At 36.3% G+C, this 19,031-nt stretch overlaps 1 protein-coding gene across 1 annotated transcript; it reads right to left on the reverse strand.

The window, feature by feature from the left end:
* Positions 1-483: 483 nt before the first annotated feature.
* On the reverse strand, positions 484-15,575 carry rbm15b (RNA binding motif protein 15B). Its single transcript, XM_041782689.1, has 2 exons — positions 14,839-15,575; positions 484-6,272 (listed from the first exon to the last, which is right to left on the reverse strand). Exons 1-2 carry the CDS (start codon positions 15,342-15,344, stop codon positions 4,271-4,273), a joined length of 2,508 nt encoding a protein of 835 aa, XP_041638623.1. The 5' UTR covers positions 15,345-15,575; the 3' UTR covers positions 484-4,270.
* Between the last annotated feature and the right edge of the window lie 3,456 nt (positions 15,576-19,031).

A 19,031-nucleotide genomic window follows, 5' to 3' on the forward strand; every position in this document is an offset into this window, starting at 1 on the left:
AGAGAGGGAGGGGGGAACATGTGAGACCTGGCTGCTGTACGTGGAGCAGAACCGAACCCCTGGGTCAGACGTGCCCCTCTAAAAGCACACATTAATGAAATCTGAAATTATCCAGAGTTCCTGAATCCTAAGATTATGGAGTCTCGAGTACCCTTTGTACCTGGATGACCAGCAGCTGTTGGCCTCGTCTCAGATCTGCAGCGGACGCCATGATGAAACGGTTCTCTTAAGACTGGGCGATAAGGAAATATGAGTCCTGAATGGCCCTCCTCCTCCAGCAGCTGTTTAGGGTGATTTTAGAGCACCTGAGGAGAGTCTGACTGAAGTTATCCTTCATGTTAGCAAGCAGGTGAGTAAAACTAACATAAAACATCAGAATCGTCAAAATCCATCGCTTTATTCCCATAAAACCCGTCTGTTAATGAAGTTTGATCCAGAGACAGAAGCAGGGCTGAGATGGATGAAAAAAGGAGCGTAGATGGGTAAAGATGGATGGATGGATGGATGTATTAAAATTGAATAAAAGTCATTTTACAATATAAAATCTGAACCAGTAATACGATCAGCACCGGCCTGAACCTCAGCAGGTCACAGAGAGGGAAGCATACATGACAAAATAGAAACCTTTTCTTTCCCAGCATGCATTAAGAGAGCGAACACGGCGTTCGTTAGCAGAGAAGAGTCTGGAATGGTTCAGATATACTGTACAGTCACAGGGACGGGTCGGGAGGGTCACTTTGGGCTCGACTGGCGCTTTTAGCAAAAACAAAAACACGTCACTACAGCCGCCGGCATCACGTTCAGCTTACAGTACAATCACTTAGTAGAAAACCGACCAGTCCCAGAATATCTCATATACACAACATCTGATAAAAAGGCAATAAAATACACAAATAAAGTCAACAAGCATATAAACAAAGCCTCAGGTTTAGTGTTCAATGTTACAGTTTAGAGTACAAAACAACAGCTCTGTCTGAGATTCCCCGCTCCTTTATGTGTGTCCTACAGGACTGGATCAACTTTAAAGGGCAATTCTGACATTTTATCTCCGTTTTTACACTATAAAGATCTCAATGTGGTTTTCACAATACCAGGAATTTAAGATTTTATAAATTCAACTATTTCAACACCACTGAGACTCAAATAGGCATCAGAGGCAGACAGTATCTGGTAATATCTTGATTTTCATCGTCAAAATTTTCAGGTCAAGTCACACACATCATATAAATGTAGACATTCAGGAGTGTTCCTGCAATTTTTGATATTTGCAGCACATAGTTCTTTAAAATTATACATTGTTTGAGGCTCTAGTGCCGTTTGGTACCATGGCTCATTAAAAATTAAGAGACTGTAGTTTAAAAACATCCTTGCAGATTTCTGGAGCCTTTTGTATTTGATAACTTTGCACAGCAGATGGATTTACCAGTCTGTCATCTGGCAAATCCACCTTGAGAAGCTCCAACCCACAACCTTTGCAAGGAACCAACAAATCAGCGTCACTCAAGGTGAACGAGGCGGTAGCTGTGGGCGTGGTTTAGCTGTAAAAGCACATAGTAATGGCTGCTGCCAGTGCAGCAGTTAGCTCTGGTGTAGCTGTAGTTTAGCCGCAGTTTTATCAGATCTGAACCACAGTTCTTTATGAAAACAAGAGCAAAGCATTAACAGCTTGTCTTGGTAGAAAAGACGGTTTTTGTACTTCCCCTGACCGGCTTCAGCAAGAAAGCCTCTTTCTCCGAGTTTCACAGAGAAACTGCCGTTCATATGACAGTGCTAGCTTAGAGAGCTCAGGTTTAAACTGCAGCCAGCATGCCTGACCACCTCATGCACTCTGATTGGCCTATCATTAATGGGACAGACAGAACGTTTGTCCAATCACCTTCTGAGAATATTTAAGAAGAATATTAAGAAGAGAATATTTTTATATTTAAGTAGCTGTTTAACTAACAGAATCATCGAGTCATGACATTAGAAATTCAATGTGACACTGGTGAAAATGAAGCCATATTAGTGGTGTTATTCCGGTGCATTTCTGCAGCAGCATAGTCAAAAAGCTTCACTGTCAAAACGCCTCACAACATTCATACTGACTTTTTAAAAATCTCCACAGACGGCCCACTGTCCCTTGTCACACGAAGCTCATAGAGAAGCAGAAAGGAGTCTAAATATGAATCTATCTAATACCACAGCAAATAGAAGTCCAGTTATTTTTACCCATCATACATTGCAGACAAACTTACGAACACTTTCTAAACTCCACAAACACTGGCATTGGTGGTTTTGTGCAAGGGCAGATTAATTCACTAACACACGGTAATAAAAGAGAAGCTTCAGCTATTTTACTGTGCCATTAAAACAGCAGAGAAGGTGGCTGACCACACACTAGTCGATCTTATAATCTTAAAGGATTTTAAAATAGTGGGAGACGTCAGATAAAAGTAGGGCTAACACCCAGCTGGTGATGTAACCCAGTCTGCTTGATCTCATTGGTGGTCGTTGGGATTCTGTTGGAGGCATTAGGACTGAAAATCTTAAACATGTCAGTTATTTATGATTCTAGGTTGGGAGGCTATTATGGGATTTTGATCAGTAAAATAATTGTGTTGGTTATTCAGATAAATACTCTTTGCTTCCAGCCTTATTTATCACAGTGTGGGGCCTCTCACAATTAAAAAAAAAAGGTAAAGAAATTAAAAATCTCTATGTGTGGCATTTTTTAGGACATCCAAAGGGGAAACATTTGATTTAAGCTGATTTTCTCGCTGATACTTGCATGTGTTGCATGCTGTTCTGATGCACTGTTAGTTCATTTTAATCCAATACATTCACGCCCAAGTTGAACTTGCTCACTTATCTACAGGAGCATTTTCAAATCTTCTAGTTCTAAAGTTAAAAATGACAGAATTGCCCTTTAATGTCCCAGAATGCTGACTCACTCATGCCTGCTCTTAGACTGAGGGCCAGCGAGGGAGCGGTGGAGTCAGAGAGTAAAAGAGATTTAGTGTTCAGCTCAGTTTCATTCATACGATACTCCGTAAAACAATAACATACATTTTTCTAAAAACATGGAAGTTTCTGTCATCACTGAGCGCGCTCCTGCCAGCCCGCTGTGTGTGCGTGTTTGTGTGAGTGTGCATGCCTGCAGGTGTCTGTTCAGTCAGTGTCGTTTCCCGCCAACGCAGTTTCAGTTTGAATGGAGAAATCAAAAATCAAACAACAAGCTGTTTCACAGTTACAGTTTAAAACCCGACCGTGGCCCTTTGAGGCCGTTCAGATCAAGTTTGCAATTAAAAAAAAATTAAACTGTTTTTATTTTCTCTTTTTTTGTTTCCAAAATGGAATGAAGAAATTAAAAAATGATCATTTTTAGTCAAAAAGACCAAAGAAAGGAACGCTGGTGATGTAACATTCTTTTTGTAACAACACCCTCAGTGGGCCACACATAACGGAAAAGAATGTTACATCAACAGATATGATCAAAAATAAACTGTTTTTCATTTATTTTTGGAAAAAGAAAAAACAGAATGGGTAACTAATAATGGATCGTTTTTATTGGTTTGATTTTTTCAAATTTGATCTGGATGGAAAAGGATGATGGCCGCTGGAAAAAAATCTTTTTATCAAATTCTAGGGGAAAAAAATCTGAATTCTGAGATTCTATTTTTTTCTCAGAATTGATCAAAATTTTCAAAGGCCTGAATCCTTTTCTGTAAATATGAACTACCTTATACAAGAGTAAGACCAAAGAACAGAACACTAGGAAATACACACATGGAGAGAACATTCTTTTTCACCTTCTAAGGAAAAAGAATGTTACATCGCCAGTGATTTTCCTTTTTTATCAGAACAAACAAAAAATGTTTGGAATTAAAAATGAACTGGTTCTAATTTGTTCATTTATTCTGGAAACAATAAAAGAGAAAGAAAAAAAATGATGGTTCATTTTTTGCTTGAACTTTAGTTTTTCAAGTTCTAGGAAAATAAATCAGAATTCTGGGATGAAAGGCAGAGTTCTGACTTTTTTTGATCACGTTAAAGAAAAAAAGAATGTTATCCTTTCTTTGATCTTCCTTTATATGATCAAAACAAAACCGGTAAGTTAAAATCAGGCCAAATATGGTAATGTGCATTTTTCCATGTTTTGTCTTCCTATATTTCAACAGTAAATGGAGGCAGCTTGTTGTTTTTCTCATATCTTGAATTTCTTGTTTCAAATCAAAAACCTGTCGGCCGTATAAAATCCACCGACCCCTCTACAGTCTCAGTGTTATTATCAGTTAGTGTCGTTAACGATCACGATGACCATGTGCTCCTCGTCTATATTACCCACAGTCCTCTTGGCAGCCTGCAGGTACTGTTGTGAGAACACACCTGGGGGGAAGGCGTACAGCATGGCCCCCTGCCCCCCCTCTTTAGCAGCGGGCAGGCTCACTACTCCGGCTGCTTCCTTGTTCCGCAGGTAGGTCACAAGATGTCGAAGCAGGCGCACCTGCAATCCGGGCTCGGGGGCGGGGGCCTGGCGGTCGATGGGGCCCTGGAGCGCCAACAGTATGGCGAACCCGTCCGGCCGTCCGAGTTTAATGCGGCGCACTACCTCGTCTAGGCGTGTCTGGTCCATGCGGAGCCGCTGGACGATCTTGAGCTGGCTGGGCTGGTTCTGGCTCTGCAGCCTCAGACTCTCCTTCATCACCGAGTTAAAGAACGCCACGCCGCCCTCCAGCAGGTACAGGTCTGTGGGGAAGCTGCTGTTCTTCAGGGCGAAGAAGCCGTGCCAGATTTTAGAGAGAGACGCCTGTGCGTATTCAGACAGCGTGCTGGGAGGCGAGGAGGAGTGCGTGTCTGTGATTAGGGCGGGAGAGCTGGCGGCAAGGCTCTCACTGTTCCGATGGTTGTGATTGTTGAGATGCTCGCTGGATGACCGTTTGCTGTGGTGGCGGCCTGCTGGGAGGTCTTCTTCGTTGGTAGAGTGCCGGCCTCCAGCGCCACTGTCGGGGGAGTGGTCTCTGGGTTCAGTGGTGGAGTCAGGTGCTCGAACACGCGCTCGGTCCGGGCTGGCATCAGGAGAGATGGCCCCTCCTGGTCCCCGAATCCTGGACCGCCCCCTCTCCTTCTCCCTTTCTCTCTCCTCCACCTGCCGGTCAGGTGACAGGCTCCTCCTCCTGTTCCTCCTCTCCTCCCGCTCTTTTAACCACCGTTCCCTGCTCCTGCTGCGGCTTCTCGCTGCTCTCCTCCCAAACGCCTCCACGGCCCCCACCCTCCTCTCTAGGCTGCGGGTGGGGCTGGTTGGGTAGTCTCTCTCCAGCAGCGCCCTCTCTCTCTGGGTGAGGAGGCTGTGAGCGGGTGGCGAGGTGCGGTCTCTGGCTGCCCTCAGCTCTCGCTCCAGGCTGCGATGGCGGCTGTAGGCCTCGCCCAGGACATCATAGTGGGAGGGGGCAGCGACAGCGGGCTGGTAACCAGCAGGAAAGGGACGCGAGGGGCTCTCGTCGACTTTAGCAAAGTCCACCCGGAGACGCCTCTCCGGACCGCCTAAAGGAAAACCCCTCATCTGGCTGCAGGCGGCCTGAGCGGCGTCCAAACTCTCATACTGGATGTAGGCGAAACTATCCCCTTTCACGTAGTCGATGTTCCGGATACTTCCAAAACGGTCAAACTCCCGAGCCAGGGCAGCGAGAGAGTTCCCCGGCCCCAGACCGCCCACCCAGAGCCGTGTAGTGGGGTTCGCTTTTCCGTATCCAATCTTTATCGGGTTACCGCCAATCAGACGCCCCTGCATGGCTACCTTGGCTCGGTGGGCCATGTCCAAGTTCTGAAATTTCACAAAAGCGTACGCCCCACCCTGCCCACGCGCCGGCCGTTTAATGACCACGTCCTCTATGATGCCGTACTTATCAAAACCCCTCCTGAGCTCGGCCTCTGTCACGTTGCCGTCCAGGTTGCCGATAAAAAGGTTGCTGGTTGCTCTCTGATCATCCTCAGGTTTTAAATCCTCCACCACCGGCATCGGAGGGAAGCCATAGGGCCGGCCTCTCTCATCCAGCATACCGTAGTAATCCAGCAGCCTCTCCCTCTCCCTGCTCAAGGTCAGCGTCTCCAGGGCGTAGTGTCGGGCCCTCAAGTCCCTCAGACTGCTCACCCCAGGGCCTGGCGGGGACAGGGAGCGCTGTCTGTAGGGGTAGGGGGCGTGCAGGGGCAGATACCCGGGGTCAGGAGGCGTCACACTCCGCCTCCTCACGTACATCGGCTCAATCTTCAGCTGTCGGTCTCCCAGAACTAACCTGGAGGAAAGAGCCAATAGGAGTGTTTGTTATTATCACGAGGCAGAGGCATAAAAGAAAGACAGATGATGACAGTTTCTCTGCAGAAAACAGAACAGGTGGAGGTCAACAGGGAGAGCAGGTTAGCAGGAACTGAAAACTTTTAACAGTGACCAGACGTGACAACATGATCTAAGATGACGTTAAAATGAGCTATAATGGAGATGGCAATAATAAAAGATGAGCTGCATCGTCACAATAATATCAGTCCCTGTAGATCACCGATCATCAACCGGCGGCCCAGGGGCCAAATTAGGCCCCCAGAGCTTCCTGTCCGGCACCTGAAAGATCATTAAATTCAGAAAAAGAGGACTAGAAAAGATGTTGTGGTTTAAGAGTATCTGTTGGCTTTAAATGTCTGCAGCTAAAGCCATCCCACAAACAATGAATATTAAAATAGTTTTAGAATGATTTAACATTTGATCTGTTTTACAGAAATTTACTGTCATAATTATTAGATATTTAACCCTATTAGATATTTAAAGGGATAAGGTTGGCAGAGGTGCTGCAAAAATGGACAGATAAAGTGGTGAAAAGGGGTTAGAGAGAAGTAAAAAAGGGTGATAAATGGCAAAATTGGCTGTGAAGTGGCACAAAGGGACAAAAATTGGCAGAAAAGTGGTGAAAAGTGGTCAAAATGTGGCAAAAAACGATAAAAGAAGAAAAAAGGGGCAAAAACTATCAAAAAGGGGTTAAGCGAGTCAGTGATGGGTTAATACTGGTGCTGAATCCATTCTCCATTCTTTTCAGGGGTCTGGTCAATCCTGTTGTCAGGACTCTCTCCTTGTGGTCTGCTGCATTATAGACGATAGGGATAGATCTCACTGGTAATGACTAAAAATGTCCTACGTTTTGAAAGAAAATGAAAATACTACTACAATAATATTTCAATCAGACCAAATAATTCATTTAATTTTTGTGTATTTGAAAGTCCGGCCCCCAGAGTTTCTGTCGAGACTAAATCTGGCCCTTGTGCAGATGTACTTGATGACCCCTGCTGTAGATTATATAAAGTGAATTATTGCTATTGACAGGTCTGAAGTTTTTGCTGATTTGCTGCCAGTGTTTTAGTATAATGCAGATTTATGGAGTTTGACTGAATTTTAAACAATTAAACATGAAAAATATTCTGAGACTGGGCACAGTTCTGGGTGGACTTCTGTTTTTGTAGCAGTGGTATAAAGCAGATTTTAGTGTTATTTGATTTTAACTGGGGTTTATAAAATTTATCATTTTGATATTGTTTTCAAGGTATTGTCAAAATATACTTCAACATTTAGCTAAAAACATGCAGATAGGATTTTCTGGTCCATCCCTTGTGTGTTGAATGTGCATGTAAAAAAAAATGCTCTTTTGGCAGCTAATAAAAAACAAAAAAAACAAATCAAATAGGTTGCATTGAAACATATCAATCATATCTTCATTTTACAGGACTGCTTGTGACAAACACAGACTTATACAAAACACCACAGGTTAGCACAGAAGCTAGCTAGCCTGCTAGTAGCATGATGATGGTCTGCTTAATTATGTTACAAGAAATGTAGCGTTAGCGAATCTCTTCACGTTGCTTTCACCTCCATCCAGCAACATAAAGCCTGACAGGCCTATGGAAAACGTGAGCTCTAAAACGACTAATTTATGACGTGAGAGTTATACGGTGTATCCTTCAGGTACTTCTGTAACAGCTTAATAGCTAAAAAGCTTCCAATAGGGCTGCTAACTTATGTTAGAAGACATTCTGGTGGCTCTGCAGTCAGAATAAACACTTCTAAAGCTAAAGGGTCACACTCCCTCTATGAACATATCAGTGCTCAGAGTGACCATGAAGCAAAAAATACTAAATAAGATGTGACTGGATTACTGGAACAAAGTTTTAGTGCAAAAGGTCACAGATCTGTTGAATCTTTTCTTAAAGAATAAAACTAGCATTGTGCAGGACAGGCCTAAAATATATAATAATATATGTATTAAATGTTATCAAATGAATTGTTTATCTAGAATCACATCTGATAAAAAAATAAAATCCAACAGCACTGTCTTGATTTACATGAAATTAGTTTTTAAAGACTTCTTTAAAAATCAACTTTGAATATTCAGTCAGTCTCATAGTTTTGCATAAGCACACTGTACACGCACAAACAAATATAGAGAACCAAATTATTTATTATAGACAAACAAGGTGTCATCAAAAAATATGAAATGAATAACCAAAACTTTATTTAAATGTTTTTACACTGTAGGTTGTTAATAAACAAGAATTTCCTGAATGTGACCATCCCTTTCAGACGCCCGGCTTCTGATCCGTTAGGTACTGAGTATGGTCATACTAAACTGCTGTCAGTGTTTAAGTTTTGGTATCGTGACGCTGCCGTACTAAGACGTGTAACCGAAGTATTATCGTACTGTGGGACTACGCCACTGTTACATCCCTGTCAAATATCAGAGAAAATACTGGCACATTAGGAGTCTCACACCCACCCTAATTTTCACAATTAGTGCACCTCCACAAATCATAGCTATGAACTGAACTGGTGTACGAGGAAATTCTTTTATAAATTAAAGGAGGTCCTGATATTCCAACCTAACAATGCCCATCTCTAGATATCAGTATCTGCCTGACAGACTGAAAATATCAGCAGTAGAGTACATCCCTACAGTCAGGATGCTTCACAACACAATACAATAACAACTTTGTTCATCATCAAATGCACTGTATCAGGAGGAGAAGCCGCAGTGGTTTTATAAATATAATAGTAATAATTAAAGCAGTAGAAGAAATAGTTATAGTAGCAGTAGTAGTAATAATTACAGTAGTAATAGTAACAATTATGGTGACAGTAGTAATAAATATAGTAAAAGTACAAATAATTATAGTAATAGTAGTAATAATTATAGTGATATTAGTTATATTTATTGTAGTAATAGTTATATTTATAGTAGTAATAGTTATATTTATAGTAGTAATAGTTATATTTATAGTAGTAATAGTTATATTTATAGTAGTACTAATAATTATAGTAATAGTAATAACAATGACAGTACTAATGGTATTATTTACAGTAGCAATAGTTATATTTATAGTAGTAATAGTTATATTTATAGTAGTAATAGTTATATTCATAGTAGTAATAGTTGTATTTATAGTAGTAATAGTTATATTTACAGTAGTAATAGTTATATTTACAGTAGTAATAGTTATATTTATAGTAGTAATAGTTATATTTATAGTAGTAATAGTTATATTTATAGTAGTACTAATAATTATAGTAATAGTAATAACAATGACAGTACTAATGGTATTATTTACAGTAGCAATAGTTATATTTATAGTAGTAATAGTTATATTTATAGTAGTAATAGTTGTATTTATAGTAGTAATAGTTATATTTACAGTAGTAATAGTTATATTTACAGTAGTAATAGTTATATTTATAGTAGTAATAGTTATATTTATAGTAGTAATAGTTATATTTATAGTAGTACTAATAATTATAGTAATAGTAATAACAATGACAGTACTAATGGTATTATTTACAGTAGCAATAGTTATATTTATAGTAGTAATAGTTATATTTATAGTAGTAATAGTTGTATTTATAGTAGTAATAGTTATATTTACAGTAGCAATAGTTATATTTACAGTAGCAATAGTTATATTTACAGTAGTAATAGTTATATTTATAGTAGTAATAGTTATATTTATAGTAGTAATAGTTATATTTATAGTAGTAATAGTTATATTCATAGTAGTAATAGTTATATTTATAGTAGTAATAGTTATATTTATAGTAGTAGTAATAATTATAGTAATAGTAGTAACAATGACAGTAGTAATGGTATTATTTACAGTAGCAATAGTTATATTTACAGTAGTAATAGTTATATTTATAGTAGTAGTAATAATTATAGTAATAGTAGTAACAATGACAGTAGTAATGGTATTATTTACAGTAGCATTAGTTATATTTATAGTAGTAATAGTTATATTTATAGTAGTAGTAATAATTATAGTAATAGTAGTAACAATGACAGTAGTAATGGTATTATTTACAGTAGCAATAGTTATATTTACAGTAGCAATAGTTATATTTACAGTAGTAATAGTTATATTTATAGTAGTAGTAATAATTATAGTAATAGTAGTAACAATGACAGTAGTAATGGTATTATTTACAGTAGCAATAGTTATATTTATAGTAGTAATAGTTATATTTATAGTAGTAATAGTTGTATTTATAGTAGTAATAGTTATATTTACAGTAGCAATAGTTATATTTATAGTAGCAATAGTTATATTTATAGTAGCAATAATTATATTTATAGTAGCAATAGTTGTATTTATAGTAGTAATAGTTATATTTACAGTAGCAATAGTTATATTTATAGTAGCAATAGTTATATTTATAGTAGCAATAATTATATTTATAGTAGCAATAGTTATATTTATAGTAGTAATAGTTGTATTTATAGTAGTAATAGTTATATTTACAGTAGCAATAGTTATATTTACAGTAGCAATAGTTATATTTACAGTAGCATTAGTTATATTTATAGTAGTAATAGTTATATTTATAGTAGTAATAGTTATATTTATAGTAGTAGTAATGATTATAGTAATAGTAGTAACAATGACAGTAGTAACGGTATTATTTACAGTAGCATTAGTTATATTTATAGTAGTAATAGTTATATTTATAGTAGTAGTAATAATTATAGTAATAGTAGTAACAATGACAGTAGTAATGGTATTATTTACAGTAGCAATAGTTATATTTACAGTAGTAATAGTTATATTTATAGTAGTAATAGTTATATTCATAGTAGTAATAGTTATATTTATAGTAGTAATAGTTATATTTATAGTAGTAGTAATAATTATAGTAATAGTAGTAACAATGACAGTAGTAATGGTATTATTTACAGTAGTAATAGTTATATTTACAGTAGCATTAGTTATATTTATAGTAGTAATAGTTATATTCATAGTAGTAATAGTTATATTTATAGTAGTAGTAATAATTATAGTAATAGTAGTAACAATGACAGTAGTAATGGTATTATTTACAGTAGTAATAGTTATATTTACAGTAGTAATAGTTATATTTATAGTAGTAATAGTTATATTTATAGTAGTAATAGTTATATTTATAGTAGTAGTAATAATTATAGTAATAGTAGTAACAATGACAGTAGTAATGGTATTATTTACAGTAGCAATAGTTATATTTATAGTAGTAATAGTTATATTTATAGTAGTAGTAATAATTATAGTAATAGTAGTAACAATGACAGTAGTAATGGTATTATTTACAGTAGCAATAGTTATATTTACAGTAGCAATAGTTATATTTATAGTAGTAATAGTTATATTTATAGTAGTAGTAATAATTATAGTAATAGTAGTAACAATGACAGTAGTAATGGTATTATTTACAGTAGCATTAGTTATATTTATAGTAGTAATAGTTATATTTATAGTAGTAGTAATAATTATAGTAATAGTAGTAACAATGACAGTAGTAATGGTATTATTTACAGTAGCAATAGTTATATTTACAGTAGCAATAGTTATATTTATAGTAGTAATAGTTATATTTATAGTAGTAATAGTTATATTTATAGTAGTAATAGTTATATTTATAGTAGTAATAGTTATATTTATAGTAGTAATAGTTATATTTACAGTAGCAATAGTTATATTTATAGTAGTAATAGTTATATTTATAGTAGTAGTAATAATTATAGTAATAGTAGTAACAATGACAGTAGTAATGGTATTATTTACAGTAGTAATAGTTATATTTACAGTAGCATTAGTTATATTTATAGTAGTAATAGTTATATTTATAGTAGTAGTAATAATTATAGTAATAGTAGTAACAATGACAGTAGTAATGGTATTATTTACAGTAGTAATAGTTATATTTACAGTAGCATTAGTTATATTTATAGTAGTAATAGTTATATTTATAGTAGTAATAGTTATATTTATAGTAGTAATAGTTATATTTATAGTAGTAGTAATAATTATAGTAATAGTAGTAACAATGACAGTAGTAATGGTATTATTTACAGTAGCAATAGTTATATTTATAGTAGCATTAGTTATATTTACAGTAGTAATAGTTATATTCATAGTAGTAATAGTTATATTTATAGTAGTAATAGTTATATTTATAGTAGTAATAGTTATATTTATAGTAGTAATAGTTATATTTATAGTAGTACTAATAATTATAGTAATAGTAGTAACAATGACAGTACTAATGGTATTATTTACAGTAGCAATAGTTATATTTATAGTAGTAATAGTTATATTTATAGTAGTAGTAATAATTATAGTAATAGTAGTAACAATGACAGTAGTAATGGTATTATTTACAGTAGCAATAGTTATATTTACAGTAGTAATAGTTATATTTATAGTAGTAATAGTTATATTTATAGTAGTAATAGTTATATTTATAGTAGTACTAATAATTATAGTAATAGTAATAACAATGACAGTACTAATGGTATTATTTACAGTAGCAATAGTTATATTTATAGTAGTAATAGTTATATTTATAGTAGTAATAGTTGTATTTATAGTAGTAATAGTTATATTTACAGTAGCAATAGTTATATTTATAGTAGCAATAGTTATATTTATAGTAGCAATAATTATATTTATAGTAGCAATAGTTATATTTATAGTAGTAATAGTTATATTTATAGTAGTAATAGTTGTATTTATAGTAGTAATAGTTATATTTACAGTAGCAATAGTTATATTTATAGTAGCAATAGTTATATTTATAGTAGCAATAATTATATTTATAGTAGCAATAGTTGTATTTATAGTAGTAATAGTTATATTTACAGTAGCAATAGTTATATTTACAGTAGCAATAGTTATATTTATAGTAGTAATAGTTATATTTATAGTAGTAATAGTTATATTTATAGTAGTAATAGTTGTATTCATAGTAGTAATAGTTATATTTATAGTAGTAATAGTTATATTTATAGTAGTAGTAATAATTATAGTAATAGTAGTAACAATGACAGTAGTAATGGTATTATTTACAGTAGCAATAGTTATATTTACAGTAGTAATAGTTATATTTATAGTAGTAATAGTTATATTCATAGTAGTAATAGTTATATTTATAGTAGTAATAGTTATATTTATAGTAGTAATAGTTATATTTATAGTAGTAATAGTTATATTTATAGTAGTAGTAATGATTATAGTAATAGTAGTAACAATGACAGTAGTAATTGTATTATTTACAGTAGCAATAGTTATATTTACAGTAGCATTAGTTATATTTATAGTAGTAATAGTTATATTCATAGTAGTAATAGTTATATTTATAGTAGTAGTAATAATTATAGTAATAGTAGTAACAATGACAGTAGTAATGGTATTATTTACAGTAGCAATAGTTATATTTACAGTAGCATTAGTTATATTTATAGTAGTAATAGTTATATTTATAGTAGTAGTAATAATTATAGTAATAGTAGTAACAATGACAGTAGTAATGGTATTATTTACAGTAGTAATAGTTATATTTACAGTAGCATTAGTTATATTTATAGTAGTAATAGTTATATTTATAGTAGTAGTAATAATTATAGTAATAGTAGTAACAATGACAGTAGTAATGGTATTATTTACAGTAGCAATAGTTATATTTACAGTAGCATTAGTTATATTTATAGTAGTAATAGTTATATTCATAGTAGTAATAGTTATATTTATAGTAGTAATAGTTATATTTATAGTAGTAATAGTTATATTTATAGTAGTAGTAATAATTATAGTAATAGTAGTAACAATGACAGTAGTAATGGTATTATTTACAGTAGCATTAGTTATATTTACAGTAGCATTAGTTATATTTATAGTAGTAATAGTTATATTTATAGTAGTAATAGTTATATTTATAGTAGTAGTAATGATTATAGTAATAGTAGTAACAATGACAGTAGTAATGGTATTATTTACAGTAGCAATAGTTATATTTACAGTAGCAATAGTTATATTTACAGTAGCATTAGTTATATTTATAGTAGTAATAGTTATATTCATAGTAGTAATAGTTATATTTATAGTAGTAATAGTTATATTTATAGTAGTAATAGTTATATTTATAGTAGTAATAGTTATATTTACAGTAGCAATAGTTATATTTATAGTAGTAATAGTTATATTTATAGTAGTAGTAATAATTATAGTAATAGTAGTAACAATGACAGTAGTAATGGTATTATTTACAGTAGCAATAGTTATATTTACAGTAGCAATAGTTATATTTATAGTAGTAATAGTTATATTTATAGTAGTAGTAATAATTATAGTAATAGTAGTAACAATGACAGTAGTAATGGTATTATTTACAGTAGTAATAGTTATATTTATAGTAGTAGTAATAATTATAGTAATAGTAGTAACAATGACAGTAGTAATGGTATTATTTACAGTAGCAATAGTTATATTTACAGTAGCATTAGTTATATTTATAGTAGTAGAGCTAACCTGGAGGATTTGGCGTGCCGGGCCTCCTTGGCGTCCTCCGGGTGTCTGAAGTTCACATAGGCGATCCTGCCCAGCTCCGGGGTGTGGGACAGCTTCACTGAAACATCTCCAAACTTCTTGAACTCGTGGAAGAGGGAGTCCTCCACGTCCTCATCGGACACCTGGGAGCCCAGGTTACTGATCAGCAGCGTTTTATACTCCAGGGTACCGGGCCGGGCGGCGGGAAGCTCGGCAGCCGTGGTCCTGAGCGGGGGTCGGCCCAGGAGGCTGAGCTCGTGTCGGTGGTGGAGCTCCAGGGCGGCCGCTCGCTCCTCCCTCAGCCGCGGCTTCTCTCGCTCCCTGCTGCGGCTCCGGCGGTGATAGCTCCGGCTCTCCGCCAGGAGCAGAGCCAGCGGCGGCGGTGGGAGCTCCTCTCTCCGAGCGCTCTCCCGCTCTCTCTCCCTCTCTCGGAGCCGTTTGGCGATGGCCCTGGTCGGGCTGCTCTCCCTCCCGGCCTGCCTCTTCATCTTCGAGGCGGAGGATGGAGCTCAAACTTTTCGGTCCTGCAGCGGGAATCCGGCCTGACGAGAGACTTCCAGCGGGGTTAGCCGAGGCAGCGAGGCAGGCGACGGGTACGGCAGCGACACGGTGTCCCGGCGGGCGTTGAACAAATGCATAAATATCGAAATAAAAGCATTAAATCGGTTAAAAACATGACAGCATCAGAGAAGCTGCACAAACGCCGCCATCTTGGACAATAGGAATGTGCGCTTTCCCGTTGGAGGGCGGGGCTCGGGGGTGACGCATCTGTGAGAACGTCATGACGTATACGCTCAATGTCGGAGGATTTTGGTCTGATTTGGAATATTTTATGTTCTTATTTCAACAAACTGTTCATTGTTAGGGTGAAAGTAAACGACATAATAGAAATGGAGAAGATAAAAATAAGTTAAATTAAAAATCAAAGAGATTAAAACGCATTTAATGGAAAAATTATTGATTATTTGATTAATATTTTAAATCACATGCATTTTACCTTCCCGACCTTTATAATCACTCTCTGTTACCTCCACCCATTCGGCTCCTGTCCTTTGGGGTTAACTGGGACTCTGAATGTTAAACGATGAAATAAAGACAGTTAAAGACCATCAGACTGACGCTCTTTTCATGAAACTGGCCTCTAATCAGTGACATTACCCAGTCATTTATCACTCCGTTTTTTAATTCACCAGTTTTATCACCTCATCTTCAATTATTTCACCAATGAAGACATAATCCATAACTACATGGATTCAGAATAGTTTATTATCAATGACAAGTTTGGTTTAACCGGAGGAGGGTGAGGGTTCAGAGGTGAAGGAATGATGACACCAAGGACGGTAGATGGGCTTGAGCTTTAGTTGTGACCAGGTTTTACCCTGCAGGTTCACGCCACATTTACACACCGATGGTGAAGACTGCTCTACACACTCTCACTCCACCTGTGCAGTAGTCGGAGGAAATACAGGGTAACAGCTGACGGTGACATCGACTGATTGGAGGAGCTGAGGTCCACACTTCTAACCTGAGGGATGAGGCCTCTGCCCAGGCCGTAGCCAGGGATTTTGGGCCCCCAGAAAGAATTTACAAGGGCCCCCTTAACTGCCAAGACAAGCTACACATGTTGAGTCTTTTTTACGAATATCTCTGCGTTTTAATGTATTTTGAAGCATAATTTCCACATTTGTGAGCAACATTTTTACTATGGATAAATTAAATTTACTTGCAATATTTTGCAGCGCTGTACTATAACATTTAGACATTTTTAAGGGAGGAGCAGTGCTGTACTTTACTCTGTTTTTTGTGGACCGGTTCATTTAGTCCAGTGTTACTCACCCAAAGAGCCAAACTGTTGAAAAATGCATTTGCAAGAGTCACAATCTAAGTGAAGAAAAGTGGCAATTAAGATAGGTTAAAGGTTGCAAATATGGTCAAATAGTGGCAAAAATGGGCAGAAAAAGCAGCAATATGGGTCAGAAGTGACCAAAAAAATCAGTTAACGGTGGCAAAAATGGTCCCAAAGTGACAAAAACATGGAGAAAAATGAGTGAAACGTGAATAAACTGGGCAAAAATCTGAAAAAAAGAGGGAATATGTGCAAAAAGTGGCATTTAATTGCAAAAGGCAGCTTAAATAGACAAGAAGTGGCAAAAAGGGGAAAACAATTGCAAAAAGCAGGATAAAAGTGTCAAAAATGGCAAATAGTGATAAGAAGAAGTGGCAAGAATGGGCTAAAGGCAGCAAAGCTGCGAGAAAAATGGCAAAAAAAAAAGTGGCATAAAAGGGCAGAAAGTGGCAAAAACATGACATAAAATGAGTGAAACGTGACTAAACTGGGCAAAAATCTGAAAACAAGGTGGGAAAAATGGGCCAAACGGCATTTAATTGCAAAAGGCTGCTTAGATAGGCGAGAAATGGCAAAAAAGGGCAGAAAGTGGCAAAAATCGGTGGGAAGTGACCAAAAACTGCGTTAATGGTCCCAAACTGGAAAAAAAATGAGTGAAAAGTGACTAAAATGGGTAAAAATCAGAAAAAAGATGGGAAAATGGGAAATAAATGGCATTTAAGTGCAAAAGACTGCTTGAAAGGGAATCGAGGGTCACTGCTTTAGGCTCTTTGATTTAATAATGTCAATAACTGCTAAGACAAAATAAATCTAAATACATGTTTCATTGCAGGCTTCCCAAAGGCCGCCCCCTACTGAGGGCCTGGGTAATCAGTCCCTTTATCCTCGCTGTGCTCCACCCCTGCCTCTCCCACTGATCTAGTCCCCTAGATCTATAGTCCCCTCTCATGTTGTCTGTGGATCAGGACTGGCCCCACAATAGGAACACCTCACTTGTAGTCCATCTCCTGGACCCCTCTGTGTGGTGGCTCTTGAGCTCCTTCTCTTACCACTCTTTTCCATCTTTGATGAATCTGCTCTGATCCAGCCTGACCTTTCAGCAGTGACCTTCTGTGTCTGACCCTCTCTAGAGGATGTCAGGGATCAATCCAAATGAAAGCCAAGCAGACGTTCCTGTTCCTCTCTGAGGAGTCTTCATCTCTCCTCTCCTCCATAAAGTCCAGATCCGTGGAGGCTGCAGTGATGGTTCTGGAACTTTGTCCCATCTCCTCCAGGATCTCTGGAGCTCAGTCAGAGGGACCGTCAGGTTCTTGGTCTCCTCTCTCTAAGGTCCTTCTCCCCCGATGGTGACCAGGTCTAGAGGAGTCCTGGTTGGTCCAGACTTCTTCATGTGAGAATCCTGGAGGCTGCTGTTCTCTTTGAACCTTCAGAGCAGCAAAAATGTTTCTGTAGTCTTCCTCAGATCTGTGCCTGTCAACAATCGTGTCTCTGAGCTCTGCAGCTCCTTTGACCTTTGACCCTCAGTTTCTGCTCTGATATCATTGTCAGCTGTGAGGCCTTCTATAGAGAGGGGCGGGGCTTTAGAATCATGTCCAATCAGGTTAATTTAGCACAGGGACGGCTCTGAATCCTGATGTCAGGGAGAGATTTCAAGGTTTTTGTAAAATATTTTCCAAAATGTCTAAAATTCTGAGTGTTGATGAATGAGAATAAAAACTAATTTAAATGTCTGTAGCATCAGGAGGAAACAGAATAAAATGTGAATAATCCCTGTCCTACAGGAAAGAGAAGTTGATGTTTTGTCTTATTTTCCTGTTGGTTTTAATAAAGAATGATTGACTTGTGTTGGTTGAAAAGCATTTAAGATGAGGAAATTAAAGAATAACTGCATACTAGATAGCAATATCATACAAAACTGGGATAACGTTTTTTTTAGCCCCCACCTTTTGTCACTTTTTATTCATTTTTTAAACTTTTTTGTGTCATATTTGAGATTTTTAAAAAATCCATTGCAATCAGCTCACCATCGTACCTTCACTGCTCTTCTGTTCATGGTTTTATTCTAGATTTTGGCCTTTTTTTCTACTTTTCACCCAGGATTCATAAAAACAGAACACTTTACAGCAGTGAAACTCAATGCATGGCTCTTTATTTGAAATATTTTTCCCCAGAAAACCTTAAAAAAGCTCAACTTTAACCCCAGAAATTAGAACAAGTCACATTAATCCGTTTGTTTCCCACTCTCGTACAGTTGGCTTAAATTGTCAACCTTTATTTTTTTGTATATTTCCATTGCCCTTATTTGCAATGGTTCCTCCTTTTTTGCCAC

This window comes from Cheilinus undulatus, linkage group 3, assembly GCF_018320785.1.
Source record: "Cheilinus undulatus linkage group 3, ASM1832078v1, whole genome shotgun sequence".
Classification (NCBI taxonomy): Eukaryota; Metazoa; Chordata; class Actinopteri; order Labriformes; family Labridae; genus Cheilinus; species Cheilinus undulatus.

Coding starts and splice junctions, on each gene's coding strand:
- rbm15b (XM_041782689.1), bottom strand. CDS start 15,344: ATGAAGAGGCAGGCCGGGAGGGAGAGCAGCCCGACCAGGGCCATCGCC. Junction 6,273..14,838: donor CGGCACGCCAAATCCTCCAG/GTTAGCTCTACT, acceptor TCTTTCCTCCAG/GTTAGTTCTGGGAGACCGAC.